Consider the following 20,316-nt stretch of genomic DNA (forward strand, 5'->3'; position numbering starts at 1 on the left):
GCATGTTTATTCGCCATCCTTCGGGCAAACTGCCGGCAAACGACGGGCGAAGACACCTTGAAGACGTGGGGAAACATCTTGAGTGGCCTTCGAACTTGTGTAAAGTCAGTTTATTTGGAGAACAAGGCGCCGACGTCTTGATATGGGCAAGAGTTCTTGAGAAGTAAATGTGAGAATCGTCTTCTGCCTTTGTGATGTCATTTATCGTGGTCTCTGATTGGCCAAAAGTTCTATGCACAACTCATAGGGGACCAATCATGGAGCTTCCTGTTGTTACATCATACACATCAACATGACCCATTGTGTCACATTATCACACTTAGTAGGTCAAAGTTCAAAATAAGGCCTATCCCATAGCCCCGCCCACCTCCGTTACACCTTAGAAATTCAGACAGTTGAGGGATATGCAGCCACTCTCTCATTGGTCAAACTACTAATTACCATGCTCTCATTGGTTGAACTGTTAATTGTGGTGGACAGTAATGATCAGTCTGTTGATGAACTGACACTCGTAGTTCAAAGTACTCTTTGGAAATCATTTATTTTTAAAGCTTACAAATCTGACATGTCTACAATAAGGTGTGAGTTAAAAAGATGTTTTATCTGCATCTTATCTGCATTTGCATGACCAACATAGTATCAAACTAATATTCCGCATTCAGTGTTCACCACGTACTTCCGAAAAGGCTCATACTGGGTGAACATGTGAGTAGGTAGCATTTATCTATTCTGTTCTAAAAAAAATGAAATAAAACCGAATAGAGAGGGAATTATATTTTATTTCATTTGCATGACTTTATTGAGGTAGTTTAAGACATGTGCAGTACACTGCATATCCCTGGGAAAAGTCAGTGGGCAGCAAACCTGGACTAGTCACCATGACCAAATGGACTTAGTCAATACTACAGCAATAGTTCAATACCCTATATTTTGGGCCTCTTAGTAAAGAATCCAGTTTGCTCAAAAATAATTTTAGAATATCATTTAGTATAATTTGAATGGAAAGTAATTTTGTGCCTTGGATAGTCCAAATTGATATTCCTTTAGTTTTAGATAGAAGATACAAAATCATCCATGGCAATGATTCTCACTACTAGTTATTAATCTAGACATTGTAAAAGACTGACTATTCAGAACCCCCATCAGGGGCTCTGCAAAGCTGTATCATTTTTTTTAAAGCTCAATAAATCATGAATATTATTTTGTGCTAAAAAGTTCGGCAATATTTAGAACTTTCCATTATCCTTGTTGAAGATCCTCGACTGTTAAAAGACCTGCTCTGTTGGCCTCACCCAAATGTCATTGAACTGGAAAAAAACACAAACGGATTTACCGGAAGTACAGGTCATGAAAACTGCAATTCATGTTCATGACAACTGCTGTACATTGACATATATACCAAAAGCTGTTTTTACCACAACTGTTTGTTGTGAATTTTGTGTTTTATTCATAAATGATTATTGTGAATGTCTTGCTGATTCTGCACATATTCCTATGCCACCTCCCCCCAGCATTTGGGGAGACCATTTTGACCTCAGATTCAACCTTCTTTTCAGTCTGTGGTTACACCATTCCCCCTAGCTTCCTCAGTACTCAAATAACAGCAGACACACAATCAAACAAACAAACAGAGAACAACAAACCAGGTAATGATTGTCCTGTGCTGTATAGTATCATTGCATAAGTCCGACTCTCAGATTAAGCGGTTAAACTACAATAAACAAGTATATAAAAGTACCTGGCCATGTGGCATTACCCTATTCATATATAACGGTGGGAGCCCTAACATCGGACTCTTTTTCATGTGCGCGAACAAACCACGCTCTACTGCTAGTTGTCAGTGAATGGTCAGGTTTTGATGAAAGAATTTCGAGAACATTAACAACTTTTAAGTACTTTTGCATAACAAGATCAGTAAAAAAATCCGTCCGAAGTTAGGGCAAGTCCTAAGTTAGGACACCCCCCGTTAATGTACATCTGGAATATATATAAAGCTCACCTCCACATGTGGCGGAGCACCCAAAACATACAGAATCATATCAGCCAGGTCCTTAGCTTGCAGACACTGGAATTAATACGACAAGACAGAGCAGTTTTACATGCATTACACAATATTCTTTTACACCGTGGTTAAATACAACATTTTCAATGTGACCAGTATGATCTTTATCAGATTTGAACAATCCATACAAAGTCTATTAACTCTTGGCTTGTATGCTTATATGGAAAAATAAAAACACAGAGGAATATGTCTCTTTTTTTGTTAAATTGACATTATAACATCCTACATTAATTTATAACTTATTATTTACTATCATATTTGGAACAAGGCTGAGGCAATAAAAATCATTGCCAAGGCGACAACTGAATGATATATATTTTATGATGACATACTTACTTACTTTACTTTGGTCGAGTTCCAACTCGAACCAAACTTAAAACCATCCTCCACTCCACTTCACTCTATCCTCCACCAGAGACTGGATTTTACGTCTGATCTGAAGTTGTTACATGTACTCCTAGGACTTGTTTGACCTTTTGTGGGTCCCCAGAGGATAGATAATTTCTTTTCTCTGTGTGATCTGTTTGAATAAACCCACCCTCACCAGCCTAAATGTTCTTTGGGGAGGGCATGTCAGATCAAGTGGTGTTTGACCAAAGACAGCTGTGCTCTCTGTCCATGGTGTGGGGAGGAGACAGATGACCAGTAATTAATCATGCCAGGCAGCTGGCACGTGGGCACCCGGTGTAAGTTACCTGCTTGGTCCAAAAACCACATGGCCGAAGGTTACCTCAGAACCAATTCCCTAGGGAATGCATTCATGCAATTTTTAAAATTCTTCCAAAGCGATCGTAGTACTTGCACAAATGCCTCCACCCCAAAGGCGTCACCAAAAATTATAAAAAAACTTACTTCAATGCTGGCATAAGCGGCATGAGCCTTCTGTACATCATCTTTATGTAGGCGAATGGCGAACTCTGTCTCTACCAGGCCAGGAGAAATGCACTGTGGAACACAGGAGGGAATAACATTTTTTTTAGTGATCATCATTTAAGAACAACCCCTATTTGGAAACCCTATATATGATGATAATGTTGTAGAGTTGAATCCATTTATATGGTGAAGATGTTGTGCAGTCACTTTGATGTTGGGCAATTATATTAAGTTAAATGTATTACCATGCATGTACATGTATGGTAAAGGTATTATACAGTTATGTCCATGATGATATCATGGATTTAAATCCATATATGATGATGATATTGTGGATATTGTGATGATGATGTATTACCATGTATGGTAAAGGTATTATGCAGTTACATGACTTGTATGTCCATATACAGTATATCTATATGTAAATAAATAAATAATAAATGTATGATGATGATATTGTGGATTTAAATCCATATATGGTGATGTTGTTGTGCACAGTTATATCCATGTATTGTGATGGTGTTGCTGTAAAGTTGTTACAGTCCATATATGGTGACGATGCTGTGTAGCTATGCCCATATATGGTGATGATATTGTAAGGCTGTATAGGCTGCTACATGAATGGGGGCCTGCATGGAGGGTCCCGACAACGCACTATGCTAAATTTTGAGAGCCAGCTACGTATTACGCTACAGTAGCGATTACGCTTTTGGATAGATTCCAAGTGACTACAATGCATTACATAGAACTAAAATGCGAATTATGCTCTATGCTCTACGTTGAATTAGAGCTATCCGTCTATGCTCTACGTAGAATTAAAATGGCTGATTACACTCTAAATCGGCATGTGGGCCACCATGAATGTCAAAGACAGTACAATGTACATGTAAGATCTTAGTTAAGTGGTAAGCAATATAATTCAATAGACTTGAATTTGAGGCTATCATTCATTATCATGACCACATTTCTTTTCTTAGTCTTTTTTAAACAAATGTTAAAATTCAGAGGTTGAAGTACAGTAGTAGTATTAGGTAGTAGTAATAGTGGTACAAAAGTAGTAGTAGTAAGTAGTAGTTGTAGTGGTAGTAGTAGTGTAATAGTAGTAGCAGTAGTAGTAGTAATACCGGTATTATTACAACAGGACTGACCGTAGCTCTGATGTGTGACTTCATCTCCCTCAGCTCTCTCCTCAGCCCTTCAGTCATGGCCGTGATGGCAAACTTCGTCATAGAATAAAAGGCATTCGACCCAACAAGACGATGACCAGACATACTGCAAGATATACAGTAACACTTAACAGTTATTTATTACACATCTGGAAGGACCCCTAATCCAGGTATATCTGAGACCATGTCGCCTGACTGCCCATTATCTCATATCGTCACACAAGTTTGTGGTTGGCACAAGGAGAGCATTGCTGACAGAAAATCTGTAGCATTTTGCAAGTGTAAAGATGAAAACTAACGCAGTAAAAAATGCAAACAGAAAACCTCCGAAAATATTTTGAGATCTGTAGTAACTGAATCAAATCACAGACCTGTTTAAGGTGATGATGTGTCCATCATCCACTCCTCTCTTCCTCATCTGCTGTACAGCCAGCTGGGTACAGAGGGTGGGCGCCAGGATGTTCACCTAGCGGAACAGACAAAACTTGTACACATGACAACCAATACAACCTTAGGACACAGCAATTTATTACTCCTTGAAGGAGGTCATGACCTCCGGACGGAGTATTGTTGGCAGTTGTTGAATAGCGGGGGGGAGGGTCCTTCATGCAGATGTGAGGCTAGGTCTTTAAGCCCCGAAAGCTATGACCCATAGGAGCCATGACATCAGCATACAAGTTTAAATAGTTTATACCAGGAATATAATACAGATACAGAGAATATGGACAAAAGACTCACATCCGTCATCGTCCTGAAATCCTCAAAACTACCAGACAGAAGTGGGGCCTTTATGGCGAGTCCGGCGTTGTTGATACAGACGTCCACGCCGCCATGTTGGGACTGGATGTCGTCAAACATGGCTCTGATCTCAGCCTCCACTGTCAGGTCACATTGGACAGGATACAGCTGTCCTGCAGCACCTGTCTGCTGCAGCTCGGCTGCTGTTTCCTGCAGAAAAAATAAAGTGGCGTTTACAACATGCCTCGGCGATGTGATTCTCTTTTGATGTGAGTCATGATCATTCCAAGGGAAGCCACTAGGTGACCCAAAATCTTATCATTTCTAGATTTAGTCACACCCTACCAACTCACCAAGTATGAAACCAATCCATCCAGCTGTTCTTGAGTTATCTTGTTGACAAAATTTAATTCCCTAGGGAATGCATTCGTGGAATTCTTAGAATATTTTCAACTCAATCGCAGTACTATACCAACGGCTCCACCCCGAGGCGTCGCCAAAAAAGATGCATGCATGTGTACCACCTTGAAGAAACTTTGGTGAAACTAGGCATAATCTGTGGCGTCACCCTCATCTCACACTGTGCATCTCACTGCAGAAGGTACAACGCACAATCTTTCTCTCCCAGTTCAAATCCAGCCTTGATTCGAAACAGTTCTAGCCAGCCTATAGCTAATTTTTTTGTCATGATCGTAAGCTTGTTCCCACAAAATTTTTAAGGGGCAAATTTTGCTGGATAGACTAACGGTTAAAATATGGACTAGTTAGAGTTTGGCTTAATGACATCCCTATCTACATTTTATATCTTTACGATATGTGTTTGACCATCATGAGCGGCAAAATATATATGGTTTGTGAATTGAGCAAACTAGACTCTGGGAATTGTGTTGAAACCGAAGTCCATTTGGCCCGGAAGTATGTTCCAGACTTACCCGTATTTTGTCGACGTCCCGCGCACACCCCACCACCTTCATGCCATGCTGGACCAGTGCACGAGCTGTGGCGTTCCCGATCCCCACAGACGCGCCGGTCACCAGCGCTACACGGCCTTTCCAACGCTGCATGTCTCACAAATTATGTGCGGAAACTACGGAAACTACCGCTCGTGACCCAGTTACTAGATGGTTACCGGCTGGCGGCCGTGACCCGTTGACCTCACAACAGCGCCATCTAGCAGTTTTAATAGATATGGCAACGATGGGGACAAGAGTCGGAAGTTCGGAGCCAAAAGAAATTTTCACCCCAAAATCACCATTTATTACACTCTTCAGCCATGTTAATGTTAAATGATATTTCGAGGCAGTTTATGAGAAATGTTACCTCAAACTTGGACCCACAAAACCTTTTCGTCCCTTTTTTTTACCAGGACTACCACATTTTTACCCTCCCATGCCGTCATACCTCCAGGTGACACAAGGTTCGGATCATTTTAACCTGACAATGGTAAGAGGACGGACAGAAAGCTTTGCGGTAAACATTTCAATTTGTGCAACGCTATATATGGACTGAATTTTTACGATGATTTTACCATCACGGACTAACTTTCATAAAAGCACGAAAATCATATGCATAACCCTTGCACTATGCACGTTTCTAAAACACTAATTTATTTTTAAAGTACATCACGATTACAACGGTTATGAATACCTTGGAATATTTAGAAGCATACAAGTTGATGCAGTTTAATCCATTTTCTGTCGTAGCCTTGGTGACACGTACACATATATTTAATCCATCCATTTCATGCTGATTTGCAGTAAGGTACCTCAACAGATTTTATATGCAGTGTGATGCACCTACGTTCAATCATAATCTTCCTTTCCGGGACGTGCTGGTCACGGGATATTGCTTTTGGTTTAGGGTTCTTAACCTCTGACAGCTGGCTTCGACAGTTGGCTACATTACACCGAACGACATGTTACACCTAACCCTTGGACCTTTTGCAGTAATAAACTATATTTTCATCATAAAATAAGTTGCTGGTGGTAATAATAATACAGATATGATTCAGCTTTCTTGAGATTGGCATTGACATAGTAATAAAAATTTAAGCCTGTAATGTGTCAACATTAACATCGATAAAACACTTAATACATAAAATACACAGAGCAGATAATACTGCAAAGATTCAAAATACGATTTATGTTTACTTAAAAGGCTCTAAACACAGACGAAATATATTATGACCTGAACGTATGAACTTGCTTTGTAAATTAGCCAATTTCCTCTCTTCAAATCTTCTGCGATGTCCATTTATCGATTTCCGTTATGTCAACAGAGTTGTGGCCAAACTAAAAATATGATGCAAACTGTATAAGTTATGGTTATTAAGTATTCACAAGACAACTCTCAATTAGAAATAAATGCCATCAGTTTTAACATTCTCTTAAGTATACTTTTCTGTTTCTATGTACATGGTATTTGCTCATAACGGTTTTGTAAAATTAGCATTTGCGTACAGTCTTGTTAGGTGTAGCACTAGTGTTAGCACTAGGAGTAACTGATCTCGACCTCCCTACATTCTAAAGGTTAAATGGCAAGAGCAAGATATACCACTATTCATCGTATCATTCAATATATGTATATTTGCGGAGCACAACAATTGTTGTTCTGCACATACAGTACCATCTATAGAGCACTCTGTATAGGCACTATTTGGGGGTAAGTATTTCTCGTGCAACGCATCACACCGCAGCGAAACGCAACAAATGCGGAAGTAACTATGCCACTGTAGGGTAAAAACATTTGGGGGCTATGATCTAATTAAGACATGAAATTATTGAAAATATTGTGCCAGGAATGCCAACAGGACAAGGGTTAATCCAGCTCGTCAGTTTTCATTTCCTTCATGCTTGTCATAATGCTTATCCCATTGTTCAGTGTGCACTGACTGCCGAGGTTCTTGATTGTATCACATCCAGCCTGCAAAATATTAACATTCAGTTATGTTGTAAAGATATATGCGTAAAAGAAAATTTCAAATGGTTTTATTTGCGCTTTTTGGCTGTGTTATAGAAATTGTACTATAGAAGTGTGTTACCATATATGAGTCATCAGAATGGCATGCAGAGCAAGCAACCAATAGGTATGCAGCTTTCCTCTATTCTTCTTTCTGATTGGATGTTGGGATTATTTGGTTAACCCAATTAGCACCTGTACAAAGCCATGCCATGCGTAGATAGATGGTATGATGACCTGCATTCAAGTGTTTTGGTATGTCAAGCATTCCTGCTCCAGCATTGATTTTTCCTTTATCTTGAAAATCAACTGTTTGCATTATGCAATTAAAAATCCTAACCAATAATGTAGGGGATAGCTATCCAACTGTTGTCACTTCATACTATAGTTAATTTTTTCCCTTGTATTTCTCCTTCTTTCCCTGCCATGTTGTGAATGTGGTGAAGCCATGCTGAATTTGCTCCAAATCAAATGTCGGCCTTTCTAGTTTTTTGTCCATTTTTGCAGAGGTTAAAATGGTAAAAAAGCAACACTCCCTTTAACCCCATTTTACCTCTTTGTTACCCCAGCGTCCCTTGAAGTTCATCCATGTCCAGGACCCGGTGTAACCTCCGTCTGGCCGGTACATGGTGGAGGTTACGTTCTTCCACGTGTCCCATGCCGTCCCCTTATTGGTCTCGTCCTGCTGTTTGTCCCTCAGGATTGTCATGTGTTTGTGGGTGCCAGAGCATGGCCACAGCTTGTGACCGCCTGAAATGGTAAAAGAAGACATGGATTATTGAGATCCTTCACCCCTCTCAAGAAATGGTATTGTTCAGTGCCCAAAATCCTTACAGTGTCTTGAGAGGGGTGGAGGAAGCCATATACACCAGGGCCCATCGCCCTTCATTGAACCGCGACGGGGGCCGACATCGTCTACCTTTGACCCAGTGTTGACGTCACACTTCAAGCCACGTGACAAGCTTCACTGGGCCAGTGTACTGAAGAAGACCAGAGTGACTGGTCGAAAGCTGTAGGTGAGAGAGTTTTTTTGTGTGTAGGACCAAAAGTTTCAACTTTAATTATAAACTCTGATAAATCCGAGAAGCACCCAAGGGAAACATATTAAAATAATATTTGGTATAGTTTTATAATTACAATATAGTTGTCAACAAACATCGTGTTCACTTTCCCTTGGGTGCTTTTTGATACATTTTGGTTTTCTGATGCACAAGCAGCGTCGTATCATGAGTCAATAGTGTTTGCAGAGAAGCACTGTAGTTTGGTGAAGTTAGGGTAACCGTTGTATTTGCAGTGAAAAGTTGCAGCACTGTCAAAAGCAACATGACAAAGTTTACCCGCTTGATGCTTACAGTCGACTACCTGGAATGTGGAATGTGCAATGCAAGGAAACCTGGGATGGTTTCACATCCCTCCTTGCAGGCTAGACATTTTATTGTATTACGATAAAGAGTGAAAACGGTTACCGTAAGCTGAATACAGAATGGGATGTGTCCCCTCAGTCAGTACAATATCGTCATCCTTCCTGTATGTCTGCGATGCGCCCTCCCAGGTGTATATACCTGGCCAAACAAGTAACAGGTCAACATCAGCATGCATAAAATATGTTAATGTTGACTTTGTAGAGTCATTTGCATAAGAATAACTGGAGATCCCAGAACTCAAACAGTTCATAACTCCAGGTCATCCACAAGGAGGCCCATATTTGACCTTCACCTTCGTCTTTCTAAGACTTACCAACACACCAAATATCATCACAATCCATAAAGGCGTTATGAACTTATGCTGACTACAAATGTGCGGAAACACAAATACACACACAGACACATACACACACAGGCGCACCAAAAACAATACCTCCATTTTTCATAGAGGTAAAAACTGCTGTGTTACGCTTAAAGGCGGTTTACCGGTTATGCGAAACAAGAAACAAACCAACATGCTCTTGGACTTGACAACTCCAGGTACCTGCAGATTTGTGTGGAGAATGAACATAGATGCTGCTTGGATATTTTCCCACCAGACGAATAGTCATGTGTTCCCAGTCACCCACGCGATGCCCGAAAGTCTTGTATTTTCCGGCGCAAGCATTAAAAACCTTTATCCTGAATCCTGTTGAAGATTAAGTCCAAAACAATAATCAGTTTCATCTTTCTTAGCCTATCAATAATAATCCGTCAAACCATCCACACGATACATAAATATTTGAATAATGAAAATTCACAGTTTTTTATTCATCAAAACATCAAAACCTAACAAGAACAAGTGTGACGCTACACTCAATTGCAAGTTTATAACTTATATTAACAGCGCCACAAAACAAAAAAGGACAATTAACATCTGAATACACTAAGTTGACATATCTGTGCGCCGCAGTCCACCCCGAGACATTAAAAAATGCTAATGCTAACAAAGTTATTGGAAAAACAAGATTACGTGTTAACCTCCTACATCTCATTGACGGAAACACATCCGCCAATCAGAGCTAGAAGGAGAATTTAGGCCCATTAACACATGTAGTATTTGGACTTCTATACCTAATTGACTGTTAGAAACAGTCAAGCAGAGCTAGAAGCGCTTGGTATCTCCTATGTAAGTCTGAGTGAGTTGCATCGTTTTAAAGTTGCACATAGAGGGTAACAACGTAGAGCCTCTAAGAATAAAGTGTATTCACACTGTTGATTCCATATCGTGTACACGGAGACCTACCGACGCAGACTTTCTTCCCCAAGTTGTACGGGAAGAACATCCAGTAGAAGATGTCTGTAGTGATCGAGTTGACCCTCTTTATAACAGCGTAAACGGGAGGTTGCCTGGTGGGTCCGATCTGTTCTCCACTGAAGAAAGGCAGCGTGGAGTCGGGATGCGGCAGGGGTTGGGCGGTGCTCATGTAACAAGCCTCGGTACAGTTGGGCAGGGTAGACGGCGTGCTGGAATATACCCTGCCACCATCGTGCACCTTGACGTTACGAAGATGAAAGTCGATGCTGGAAGGGTTGAACTTCTCGCCTTTCGCCAGCCACACTTTTGGTGCGTGCTTGCGCACTAGTGCTCCCAGCTGGTCATTTGTGACAGGAATCACTGTAGTGGTATATAAATTAACAAAGGTATATGTATAGGACTGATCAAACCTGTAACATATGTAATTGAGCTTTGTGTAAAAATACAATAATTCCATATTGATAACTACCGGGAATTTTATACTTAACAGAAGAAGAACTTGGTTCCAAGGCAATTGTAGCGGGTACAACGTATGACAACATAATCGTACATGTATAGTTGGTATTGTTAACATTTAACAGTTCTAAGAGGTAGCAGTTCCAACAGTTCTAAGAAGCTATAATAATTTTATAAAAAAACAATTAAGATACTCTATATTATTATACTACTCCTGCTATAGTAATAATAAAATAATATATATATAGTGAGGAATGTATGTCGGTCTTCATCATAGGTTGGGAAATCTATTATAAAATGGAACTCGTTTCCAATGTCTTTATGGCACGTGGAACACGGGCTCTCATTGGCTGGTGTGTTGTACTGGAAACCCTTTTCAATTCGTAAAGAGTGGCCGCTAATCCTTTTGTTCTGTTATGCTACTAACTGATTTGTTTTGGAATCGTGAAATATATTTTTTCACACAGAAATGTGTTTTGAGTTTGAAATAGGTTTTGGGAAGGTTTAATTTGGCATATTTGTAAGGTATAGCAATCTTTGCGGAGAGAAGACTGTCGTTGGGCTTAAAATATGATTAAGCATAATCTATTACAAGCATTTACGATTTGTAGTCGTAAAGGTTAATTTCCTTTTGGCGAAGATATGAGATCCCGGAACTCCAGTTTCTTTAGATGTGCATTATAGCTATTCCCATGATGAAGAACGGAAAGTTCGTTTTACATACTTTTATAAAGAGATGTAACGGAAGCGTTAACTCTATCTGCTAACCTTTGACACAGTGATATGTTGCCTCCAAGTACTTCTGAGTCCCAAAGCAGGGATCACCGAAAAAAAGAGAATTTGCGCTCACGGAGCACTGTTGGTATCCCTCACAGGCGCCCTTCATGACGGCCAGGCTGTTGGCTGCGCGACAGTTGGTGTCGCACGTAGTACAGGGACAGAAGATGGAGGTGGTCGTCCGTCCGAAGTTGGCGTGGTCGATTGATAAAGCCTCTCCCTCTGGGCATGACAGGTACAAGGATGTCCTCCAGCAGGCAAATTTGGTCTCTGTATCGAACGAATGAATGAATGAATGAACTTTTATTTACGTGTCTTGCGACTTTTGTCGCCCAGCCCATATGGGCTTACATGTATAAGACACCAAAACATAAACATGAACATAAACATACTATTACGTACAGAAATCATAGAAACATAAATCCAAATCCGTATCAGTTTACCATGGAAAAAATTATGGTTTATTTTCTACAGATAATGATACACACTGTTGTATTCTCAAGTAGGACTACTTTACTCATTAGGCATTTTTGTATGTGACTTGTAAGTCCCTTGGCACCACCACACTGTGACACAGATCATGTATCACTCCGCGTAACTACACATGTGAGCACAGAATAAGGATCTGGAGTCGACATTTAATTAGTGTTTGTCTCTCGTACTAGACATCACAACATGGTGGCATCGGTGGGATATAGATCTGTGTCACACACCGATCATCATTCCAAATCATTGCTTGCTACAGGATAGCATACCTCGTATATGGAAGTGTAAATGGTGTATTTAATGGGAAAAACATGGGAGTCATGAATGCGCTTTCGCCGGCGATTTCGTGATGGCTTACACGAACGCTCCGCCATAAAGCTATGCACCAGACGCCCAAGACAGGCGAAGAGACTTTAAGTTTCAAGTCAAGCGGATCGATTTTATATCTCACCTTTCTTTATCGTTAGCGTACTTTGCTTATCAGTCTTCTGGGTTTCCAACCATGTTTCCACGTTGGTCATTGGTGACTAGATATAGAAAAAATAAAAAGCATATGTTCATCCTGATTTATGATATATTAGATATAGGCCCTTTTGACAATCTTTAATAGGTAAGAAAAGGCTTATAACAAATTAGAAACAGTGAATGAAATCAAAGGCACAAAGGACGATGAATTTTGACCACTAATTCTGACAGCCTCTTCGGAAGATTTTTAGACGTTCATGTTTAGCCTTTATCCTTTGTCTGATCTTTGACCTTCTGTGATGTGATCTTTCCTACCAATGTGCTATTAAACCTATTTTGTGCGTAGCGACAGAATGCTCGACTCGGAACCAAAAGGTTCTGGGTTCGAGTCCTGACATGCCACCGATCTTGTGCCCTTGGGACCGAAGGGCACTTTATACGACTTTCCTCACTTCGCTCAGGTGACAAATGAGTATTGTCCCGTGTGTTGTTGGCGGCATTAATATAAGTTAAAAAACTTGAGTGCCGTCACCACGTCTTGTGATAATATGTTAGGATATATATATATATAAAACAGATACACAATACCCTGGTACCCGCTTATATGTCTAGATATGTCAATTGCAAGATATGTATGTCTCTCATCAGACCCAAGGACCTGGCAGTGTAGTGTACATATATGGCAGTGTAGTTGTCACCTGTGGGAGTACAGTTGTCACCACTGGCAGTGTAGCTGTTGCATTTGCCAGAGAATCTGTTGTCGATGTACTAGTGGCCCATGCAGTTGAGTTGGATAGAGATGTTTCATCGATCAAGTGCTGAGTCGAAAAAAAAGGCAAACAAAAATGCAAAAACAACTTCAATAACCCAGGCGTAGCTTCATAGTCTTAGTGATTTTGAGAGTTTTACTCAAAGTAAGTGCAACATATCTCTACCTATTGCCGGGCACTACCTATTGTGGTCCACTTTGGGTCATGCACAAATATTCTCATGAGCAATAAGGTTAGGCACGACATAGAAATGATTTTAAGCCATGATCAGAAGAAGTGCATAAAATAAGAAATTTCTTATGCCGTCACAATAGGTTAGCTGTAAATTTACAATTGTAAGCTGTAATTCTCATTTGCAACAATGCAATCATTTTTTATCAAATCGTAAAATCCGTCTTTATTCAGGGAGTAATTTTTTTATGATTCAGGGTGTAAAATTTCAAGAAAAGGCAAAAGACGAAGGTCAAGGTAAAATTTAAAAAAAATTTGAAGAAAAGACAGGATACTAACGGAATGAAGTTTGGCTTCGTTCTCCGGTTTGATGAAACCAATGAGATTCACGACGCCGGCAACCCCAACAGTAACAGTAACAAGGATGATGGCGCCACGCAGTAGATAGGAACAGAGCAGGGGCGGCAAGAAACAACTCTTCGATGAATCTATAAAAAGTTAGAACGGTTTAGTACTTGTCTATAAAGAAATCGTAAGCATCACAATCATTAGCCTCTACGAGGCTTCGGGAGGTGGCTGGAAAGAGTAGAAATGGACCCAGTAGAGAGATAGCATGCCAGGGGAGTTGGTCTGCTGTTCTCTCTGTATTTGGCCGATTTCCACTTTCCAGCCGCCTCCCGAAGCCTGGTAGAGGCTACGCAATCATTATCACATACCTAGCCGCCACGTAGTGAAAAACTTCACAGCAAAGATGGCGCATCCCCCTGGCCGCATGACGTCAGTGCCAGTGGCCATGATTATGCCATCTTTGCTTATTGAAGGTCGCATTGTATTTCTGGACGAACATCGTAGGCACAAAGTAGTGCGGCACATTATTTGAAAAATTAAGATGCAGAGGTTCTTCCGTACGAGACAGCGAGTTAAAAACAGTGCTGAGTTGTAATTTCAAAGGAATGCATAATGTTTTAGACCGTATAATTTGAATTAGGATATTTGTTCGGCCGGGGTCGATTCTGGAGTCTGGATCCTGTTACCGCCTACGACTGTGCATCGGGTGCAGTTCACATGGTCCCCGCAAAGAGCCATATAAAGCTGGGTTTTACATGTACATATGCAAGAATTCTCACGTATTTAGTTGGCTGTACCCTAAACTCAAGCATACTGTTTTTTAACTTGCGCACCCTTCTGTAAATTTTACACAGTCGAACCTTCTCACTTTGGGCTCATTAACTTTGGAATCCCCCTAGGCTATAGGGCAAAACGTGTGTTCTGTTAGCTATATAATTCATCTTTTTTGGTAGTTTCCTTGGCAGGTACAAAATGTACCTTTATCTTGTACCCCAGACGAGTAGGTCGTGTTCGTATGCATGCAGTCATCCCTCTTCCTCTGACTGGGTAGTTTGGTGTCTTTCTCAGTTGGTTGTCCACCATTTTGTTTGACCGTATCTGGCTTCTGTTGATTCTCGATGTCATCTTCGTTGATTGAGTGGTACACTTGGCTGTCATTGTCGCCTGGATCAATGCATTCGGTGTCAGGTCCTCCATCTTTAGTAAAAATTGCCGGTCGTTCTGTGTAAAATAAGAAATGGAAGATTTCAGATTTCCTAAGAAATGGAAAGGTTGAAACAGTGGAGGCCTGGAAGGGATTGTATGATGTAATCTAATCGGGTATTATAAAACATTCTTAATTAATTCTTGTTATGGACTATGCAATTTTGCTGTTGTGTATATGTTTTTGTATGGGGGAAGGCAACTTGTAAAGGGCCGTATGCACCTGTTTTGCCCTCCCTTTCACTTTGTGAAAAATCAAAATAAACAAATAAACAAATTCTGAATTAGGTACTCCACATGCCACCGACTTAGTCCCATCCGACGTCACCTTCAGACTTGTCCTTCATGCGAATCGTCAAATTCAGCACCCACCATTCAAAATCCCTTGGTCAAAGAGTTGTGCATATTAAAGTTTCTTAATGATCAATAATGCAAAGAAATCCTAACATTCTGTACCATTCAGAGAATATTAATTTATCAATAACAAGTTTTGATTTATACGAAGCAGGACAACACAACTTTTCATTGGAATTGATGATAGTCGTTGAATTTAAAATAGCGCACCAAAATGTAAAATCAATGTAGTTTTATTCCATGTACGTCAATAATGATGCTAGAAATCAAACAACAGTTAGAAAGGTGACTGATGCCGAATATATTGCCTTCATTATATTACAAGGACAGGGGACTGTACGAGCGACCTGCATAGACATAGGTGTGACAGGAGGTGAAATAAAAAAAAAAGATTCCCAGAAAATCAACGTCCCGTGCAGCTCCGAGGTATCCCAACATGTACACATACAGTGTTCGAAAAACCACGTGTCTATTAGCGTTCTTAATTTGAGATTCTGAACAAGACCTCTTTGGAAGAGGTGCAAGAGGTGGTTTACTGTAAAGCATGATTTTTTCGTGGTACTGCTATATTCGCGGCCGCGGTTGTCGCGAACTTTCTGTCTTCGTCATCCACCGCCACCGCAAATATATAGTTCCGCGACGATGTACATTTTTTCTCAGACCGCGAAATCTTGCTACCGCAAATGTAAAGTGATTTACAGTATATCAAAGTCAACCGACTGGCCTTGAAGGTAATAGAACACAGTTTTCCCCTATGGTGATTTCTATAGTTAAGTACCCCAAGATGACTCACGCGGTACAATTTACAGGTTGAACGTGTAACACAAATATGTTTGAATATGTTTGAGTAGAAGGTAAAAAGTACAAAATATCTAGAACCAAAAAATTCGGTCGGCGTATCTGCTTGTGACGTACATGTACACTTTGAAATCGCCCTCTACGGAGGTAAAATGAACTGCAGCCGACTCACCAGGAAAGCTTCTGGCTGACGCTCACATTGCTTTCCACCCAGTCTGCAAGAATATTAGCTGTACTATTTACTATACTCGCGTAATAGACCCAAGGGTCGCCCATTAATTCTACTTTTTACAGGCTAGTACGGGTTGAGAATTCTACATTTTTTCTAAAACAGCGATCTATTTGACAGCACAAAAAGGAATGAGTCGTACAGTTCTGAAAACTACCGGCCTTACAAAAGCCGCCCTCTTCACTTAACTGATCGACATCCCTCCCACGCAAGATTGCACAATCACTACGATGATTATTTTTGTGTGTAGAGGCACACGCTCTCTTAAAGTTTCCTTTGAAAAAAAAAATCAAAGGATTTGGGGCGCCATCAAGGCATATATTAGTTGCAATGAAATGAATAAGAATTAGGGTTTTTCTTTTTTCTCACAGACTAATTATTTAAAGGTGAAGGAGTATTTCTTCGTAGTAAAGCTTTGGATTGAATTCGGGAGAACTCATATTCATATTAACCCTCAAACCACCGTATGGGATCAAAACTGACCCAGGCGTATATAAAAGTATGCCATTTTGACATGCCTTGTCGAAAACAAAATTCATTTTATGAGTTTGTTCAATTTGTATATATGTCTTATAACTTCTCATACGTTTTTGCTGAGATTGAAACATTGTTGATTGAGTTATCCATGAAAGTTTATGCGTGGTCCAGTGGGGTCAAAACTGACCCCAGCATTTTCAACACGTCAATATTTCTTCCAGGTAACTTGTTTCATCGGCATGGCTGCCTGTAGGCATCTTGTGTGAGGTGCAGAAATTATAATAATGAGCAGAAATTATTCACACCTAATTATGTCAAATTGTTCGTCATAGATCAACGAAACTAAACATAATACTTAAAAATCTAAAAAAAAAGTCACAAAAAATATACTCGTTCAAAACAATATCATGGGGTCAATTTTGACCCCTTACAGTAAGAACCTATTCTGTTCCAACTTGCAGGTTACTGGACACACAGGAAAAACTATCCTATGAAATGCTACAAGCGACAATTAGACTAAATAGACAAAGTATTAGTCGTAATTTAAAAGAAAATATATTATATAAATATATTACCTCCTTGTTCGGACGAACCACCCTCGTACATCGCGTTGATAAATCCGCGACTAACGGGAAACGTACTGATTGTTTCTATATCGGCTGCCTCTTCATCAGCATTCTCTGAAGAACCAGTCTGTTTAGGCGTGGTGATGCCTTCTCTCTCGGTGGAAACAGCAATAGTTTCCATATCTGTGTTTTGTTAAACAAAAATCAACTGTTTTTCTTTTATATTCCAACATCTAATCACAAGACGTGGTGACGGCACACTCAAGTTTTTTTTCAACTTATATTAATGCCGCCACCAACACAGGGGACAATACAATACTCATTTTCACCTGAGCGAAGTGAGGAAAGTCGTGTAAAGTGCCTTTCCCAAGGGCACAAGATCGGTGGCATGTCAGGACTCGAAAAATCAACTGTTGGAGCATCATTTTGCCTAAATCATGCCAAAGGAATCCAAACAAAGCTAGCACACATGCAAAGTTGGCGATATCTCAACAGTCGTTTAGAATTGTGGGGAAACATTGGCGAAGTCAGAATGTAAGGAGGTAAAAATGTGTAGTCTATAGATTTTTCAGATTCAGATTTTATTTCCAACATAGCAGGTACACGAATAAAATCGAAGTTACCTGAAATGCGGCATTGATCACAAAGCAGCCGTCAGTGTTAAGCTATTACTATGATACAGCATAAAAAGTTCTGATTCTGTTTAGCTCACACTGTTACCATGATATACTAGTAGCATAGAAACAAATGCGATCATTACAAGTAAGGAGACATTTTGACATTGTGATCTCCACACTACTTTCACAAGGGTCATTGCTGCTTCTTCCTACATTACTGAGGCATGGCTTCTGTTTTGCACAGTCCCACGCTTGGAAGATCATTGGGTTTTGTGATGTTCTTAGAAATTTACATTACATGTACATACACGTCCTAGCCTAGTGTAAACAAAACGCATACACCTACCTGTATTGACGCCTTGCCTTGAGAATCACATGTAAGATGTAGTACAACACCAATATATTGTAAACAGGCTGTCGTTAACGTTACTTTGCTCAAATTTTCTGTCTCCGCATCGCTTGACAAAAAAAAATCAAGAGACAACACTACTAGTCCACGACAGGACCTAGCCAAGACATGTCTGACAGGCAGTTAATGAAATCAATGTTTAAAAAAACAAAATGTGATTGTTTACATAGAAGAAGCTTACAATTTTCATGCAATTTGCATGCAATTTGCATGCGAAATTCCTTTTGGTGCTGCCGACTGAAGGTCCTATAAAGTACTTTGATACAGGAGTTAAAGCAGATGGACTTTTGTGTTCAATCAAAGACATTATAAAGATGTCCTTGGTTTAATCAAGGGGAGTTTGTATCACGTGGTATTATAGTAGGGGTAATTTATGGCATGTGTATGTTTTCTTTATGTGTTGATCACACCAAGGACATTATACAATATCTGTATAATGTTCTTGCTCACACAATCAAACTAAATGTATACATGTTCTATACATTATATTTATCTCAGTTGTATATGATGTAATAGTATTTCATTATTGTCAGTAATACTGTAATTTGTAACTGAATTTGTAATTGTAATTTTAACATAAAATATATATGCACTAGTTTAGTGCACAAGTGATGTTATGTATATGCCGACCTATACATTTTTATTCGTGTATACCTTAGTAATTGTAAACGTTGCTTAGTTCAGCCTCTCGGCTGCAAAAAAGCTTCCGAATCCAACTTGTTGTATTATGCATGTCTTTGCAAATAAACCAGTTATATATACGTGTATCTTACAGTATAAGACAACCAATTATAAATACCAATACAAAACGTAGCCATAGACAACCCCCCGGCTATAGTAACAAATTGGCGCCCTTTATATAACACTCTACCATTATGTTGCGTATATAATGGTCACCTACTAATAATTGTTATAAGTCTATGATAATGTATGTATGTACTGTCACCATAATACAGTCTTAGGACTGCAAGTGTGACATATGTGAGGGAAATTTCAAATAAACCATTCTTATGTCAGTGTTCGGCTTGAAACCAAGAGGTCCGGGGCTCGATCCCCTGATATGCCCGATGCTGTGCCCTTGGGAAGTGCACTCTATACGACTTTCATTTCCTTTCAAGCAGGGCCTTTCGTTCATATACTGACGGAGTTGGTATGAACAAATGTGCACATTTGCCACAATAACGGTACCGTACTTTTAAAAACCCTCCCAACATGTGACAATCGCATCTAGCCCTGATCTTTCCCCCGGTAGGATCCGGTTATACTCTGTATGTACATATACACAGAACAACAAAAACACTAGTAATTTAAAGCGGAACAAAACAACGTTTGCGATTATGCTCTCTTTCTAGGGATCACTTGGGAAACACAAGATCGTTCTTTAAAAACCTTCACCAAATGATGTCAACCCTTCCGATGGACCAATTATACATCTTTACTCATTGATTTCGCAGATGAGAGCCTCTTTTGCATGGATTATATCGGTTGATCATAATCTCCACCAAATGACTGCCTCCACCCAGTTCCAGAACAAGCCGCTAGGGAGCCCAAGAGCAATCTACGTATACCATCCAAAATTCGTGACTCTAGCATGTCCAGATCATGAGGTATCAAAACAGGAAGTTCTACTGCAGTATCAACAAAAGTAAAAAATGTTATCATTTTTAGGTCT

At 39.9% G+C, this 20,316-nt stretch overlaps 2 protein-coding genes and 1 long non-coding RNA gene across 3 annotated transcripts; all 3 read right to left on the reverse strand.

Annotated features, from left to right (window-relative positions):
* Positions 1 to 522: 522 nt before the first annotated feature.
* LOC109482774 (dehydrogenase/reductase SDR family member 11-like) lies at positions 523 to 5,982 on the reverse strand. The gene is made up of 7 exons (XM_019785613.1): positions 5,772 to 5,982; positions 4,840 to 5,049; positions 4,473 to 4,567; positions 4,084 to 4,207; positions 2,915 to 3,007; positions 2,000 to 2,065; positions 523 to 1,307 (listed from the first exon to the last, which is right to left on the reverse strand). Exons 1-7 carry the CDS (start codon positions 5,901 to 5,903, stop codon positions 1,266 to 1,268), a joined length of 762 nt encoding a protein of 253 aa, XP_019641172.1. The 5' UTR covers positions 5,904 to 5,982; the 3' UTR covers positions 523 to 1,265.
* A 449-nt stretch (positions 5,983 to 6,431) lies between these two features.
* LOC109482720 lies at positions 6,432 to 18,690 on the reverse strand. The gene is made up of 9 exons (XM_019785538.1): positions 18,582 to 18,690; positions 17,628 to 17,801; positions 14,970 to 15,212; positions 11,743 to 12,021; positions 10,507 to 10,878; positions 9,766 to 9,909; positions 9,264 to 9,359; positions 8,351 to 8,547; positions 6,432 to 7,761 (listed from the first exon to the last, which is right to left on the reverse strand). The coding sequence occupies exons 2-9, from the start codon at positions 17,797 to 17,799 to the stop codon at positions 7,657 to 7,659; spliced, it is 1,608 nt and encodes a 535-aa protein (XP_019641097.1). The 5' UTR covers positions 17,800 to 17,801; positions 18,582 to 18,690; the 3' UTR covers positions 6,432 to 7,656.
* LOC109482782 lies at positions 12,689 to 14,123 on the reverse strand. Its single transcript, XR_002140980.1, has 3 exons — positions 13,983 to 14,123; positions 13,401 to 13,520; positions 12,689 to 12,764 (listed from the first exon to the last, which is right to left on the reverse strand). It is a non-coding gene; the product is annotated as an uncharacterized LOC109482782 (long non-coding RNA).
* Positions 18,691 to 20,316: the final 1,626 nt, after the last annotated feature.

Source organism: Branchiostoma belcheri, unplaced genomic scaffold (assembly GCF_001625305.1).
Source record: "Branchiostoma belcheri isolate BF01 breed outbred unplaced genomic scaffold, Haploidv18h27 scaffold60, whole genome shotgun sequence".
NCBI lineage: Eukaryota > Metazoa > Chordata > Leptocardii > Amphioxiformes > Branchiostomatidae > Branchiostoma > Branchiostoma belcheri.

Bases quoted from the DNA above. Each gene is read 5' to 3' on its own strand.
- LOC109482774 (XM_019785613.1), bottom strand. From the start codon at position 5,903: ATGCAGCGTTGGAAAGGCCGTGTAGCGCTGGTGACCGGCGCGTCTGTG. The intron at 3,008-4,083 runs GTCAGTCCTGTT...TGTGTTCCACAG, and splicing joins AGTCACACATCAGAGCTACG to TGCATTTCTCCTGGCCTGGT. The intron at 2,066-2,914 runs GTAAGTTTTTTT...TATTAATTCCAG, and splicing joins CCGCTTATGCCAGCATTGAA to TGTCTGCAAGCTAAGGACCT.
- LOC109482720 (XM_019785538.1), bottom strand. From the start codon at position 17,799: ATGGAAACTATTGCTGTTTCCACCGAGAGAGAAGGCATCACCACGCCT. The intron at 9,910-10,506 runs GTAGGTCTCCGT...AATCTTCAACAG, and splicing joins GGGGAAGAAAGTCTGCGTCG to GATTCAGGATAAAGGTTTTT. The intron at 8,548-9,263 runs GTAACCGTTTTC...TTACCATTTCAG, and splicing joins CATTCTGTATTCAGCTTACG to GCGGTCACAAGCTGTGGCCA.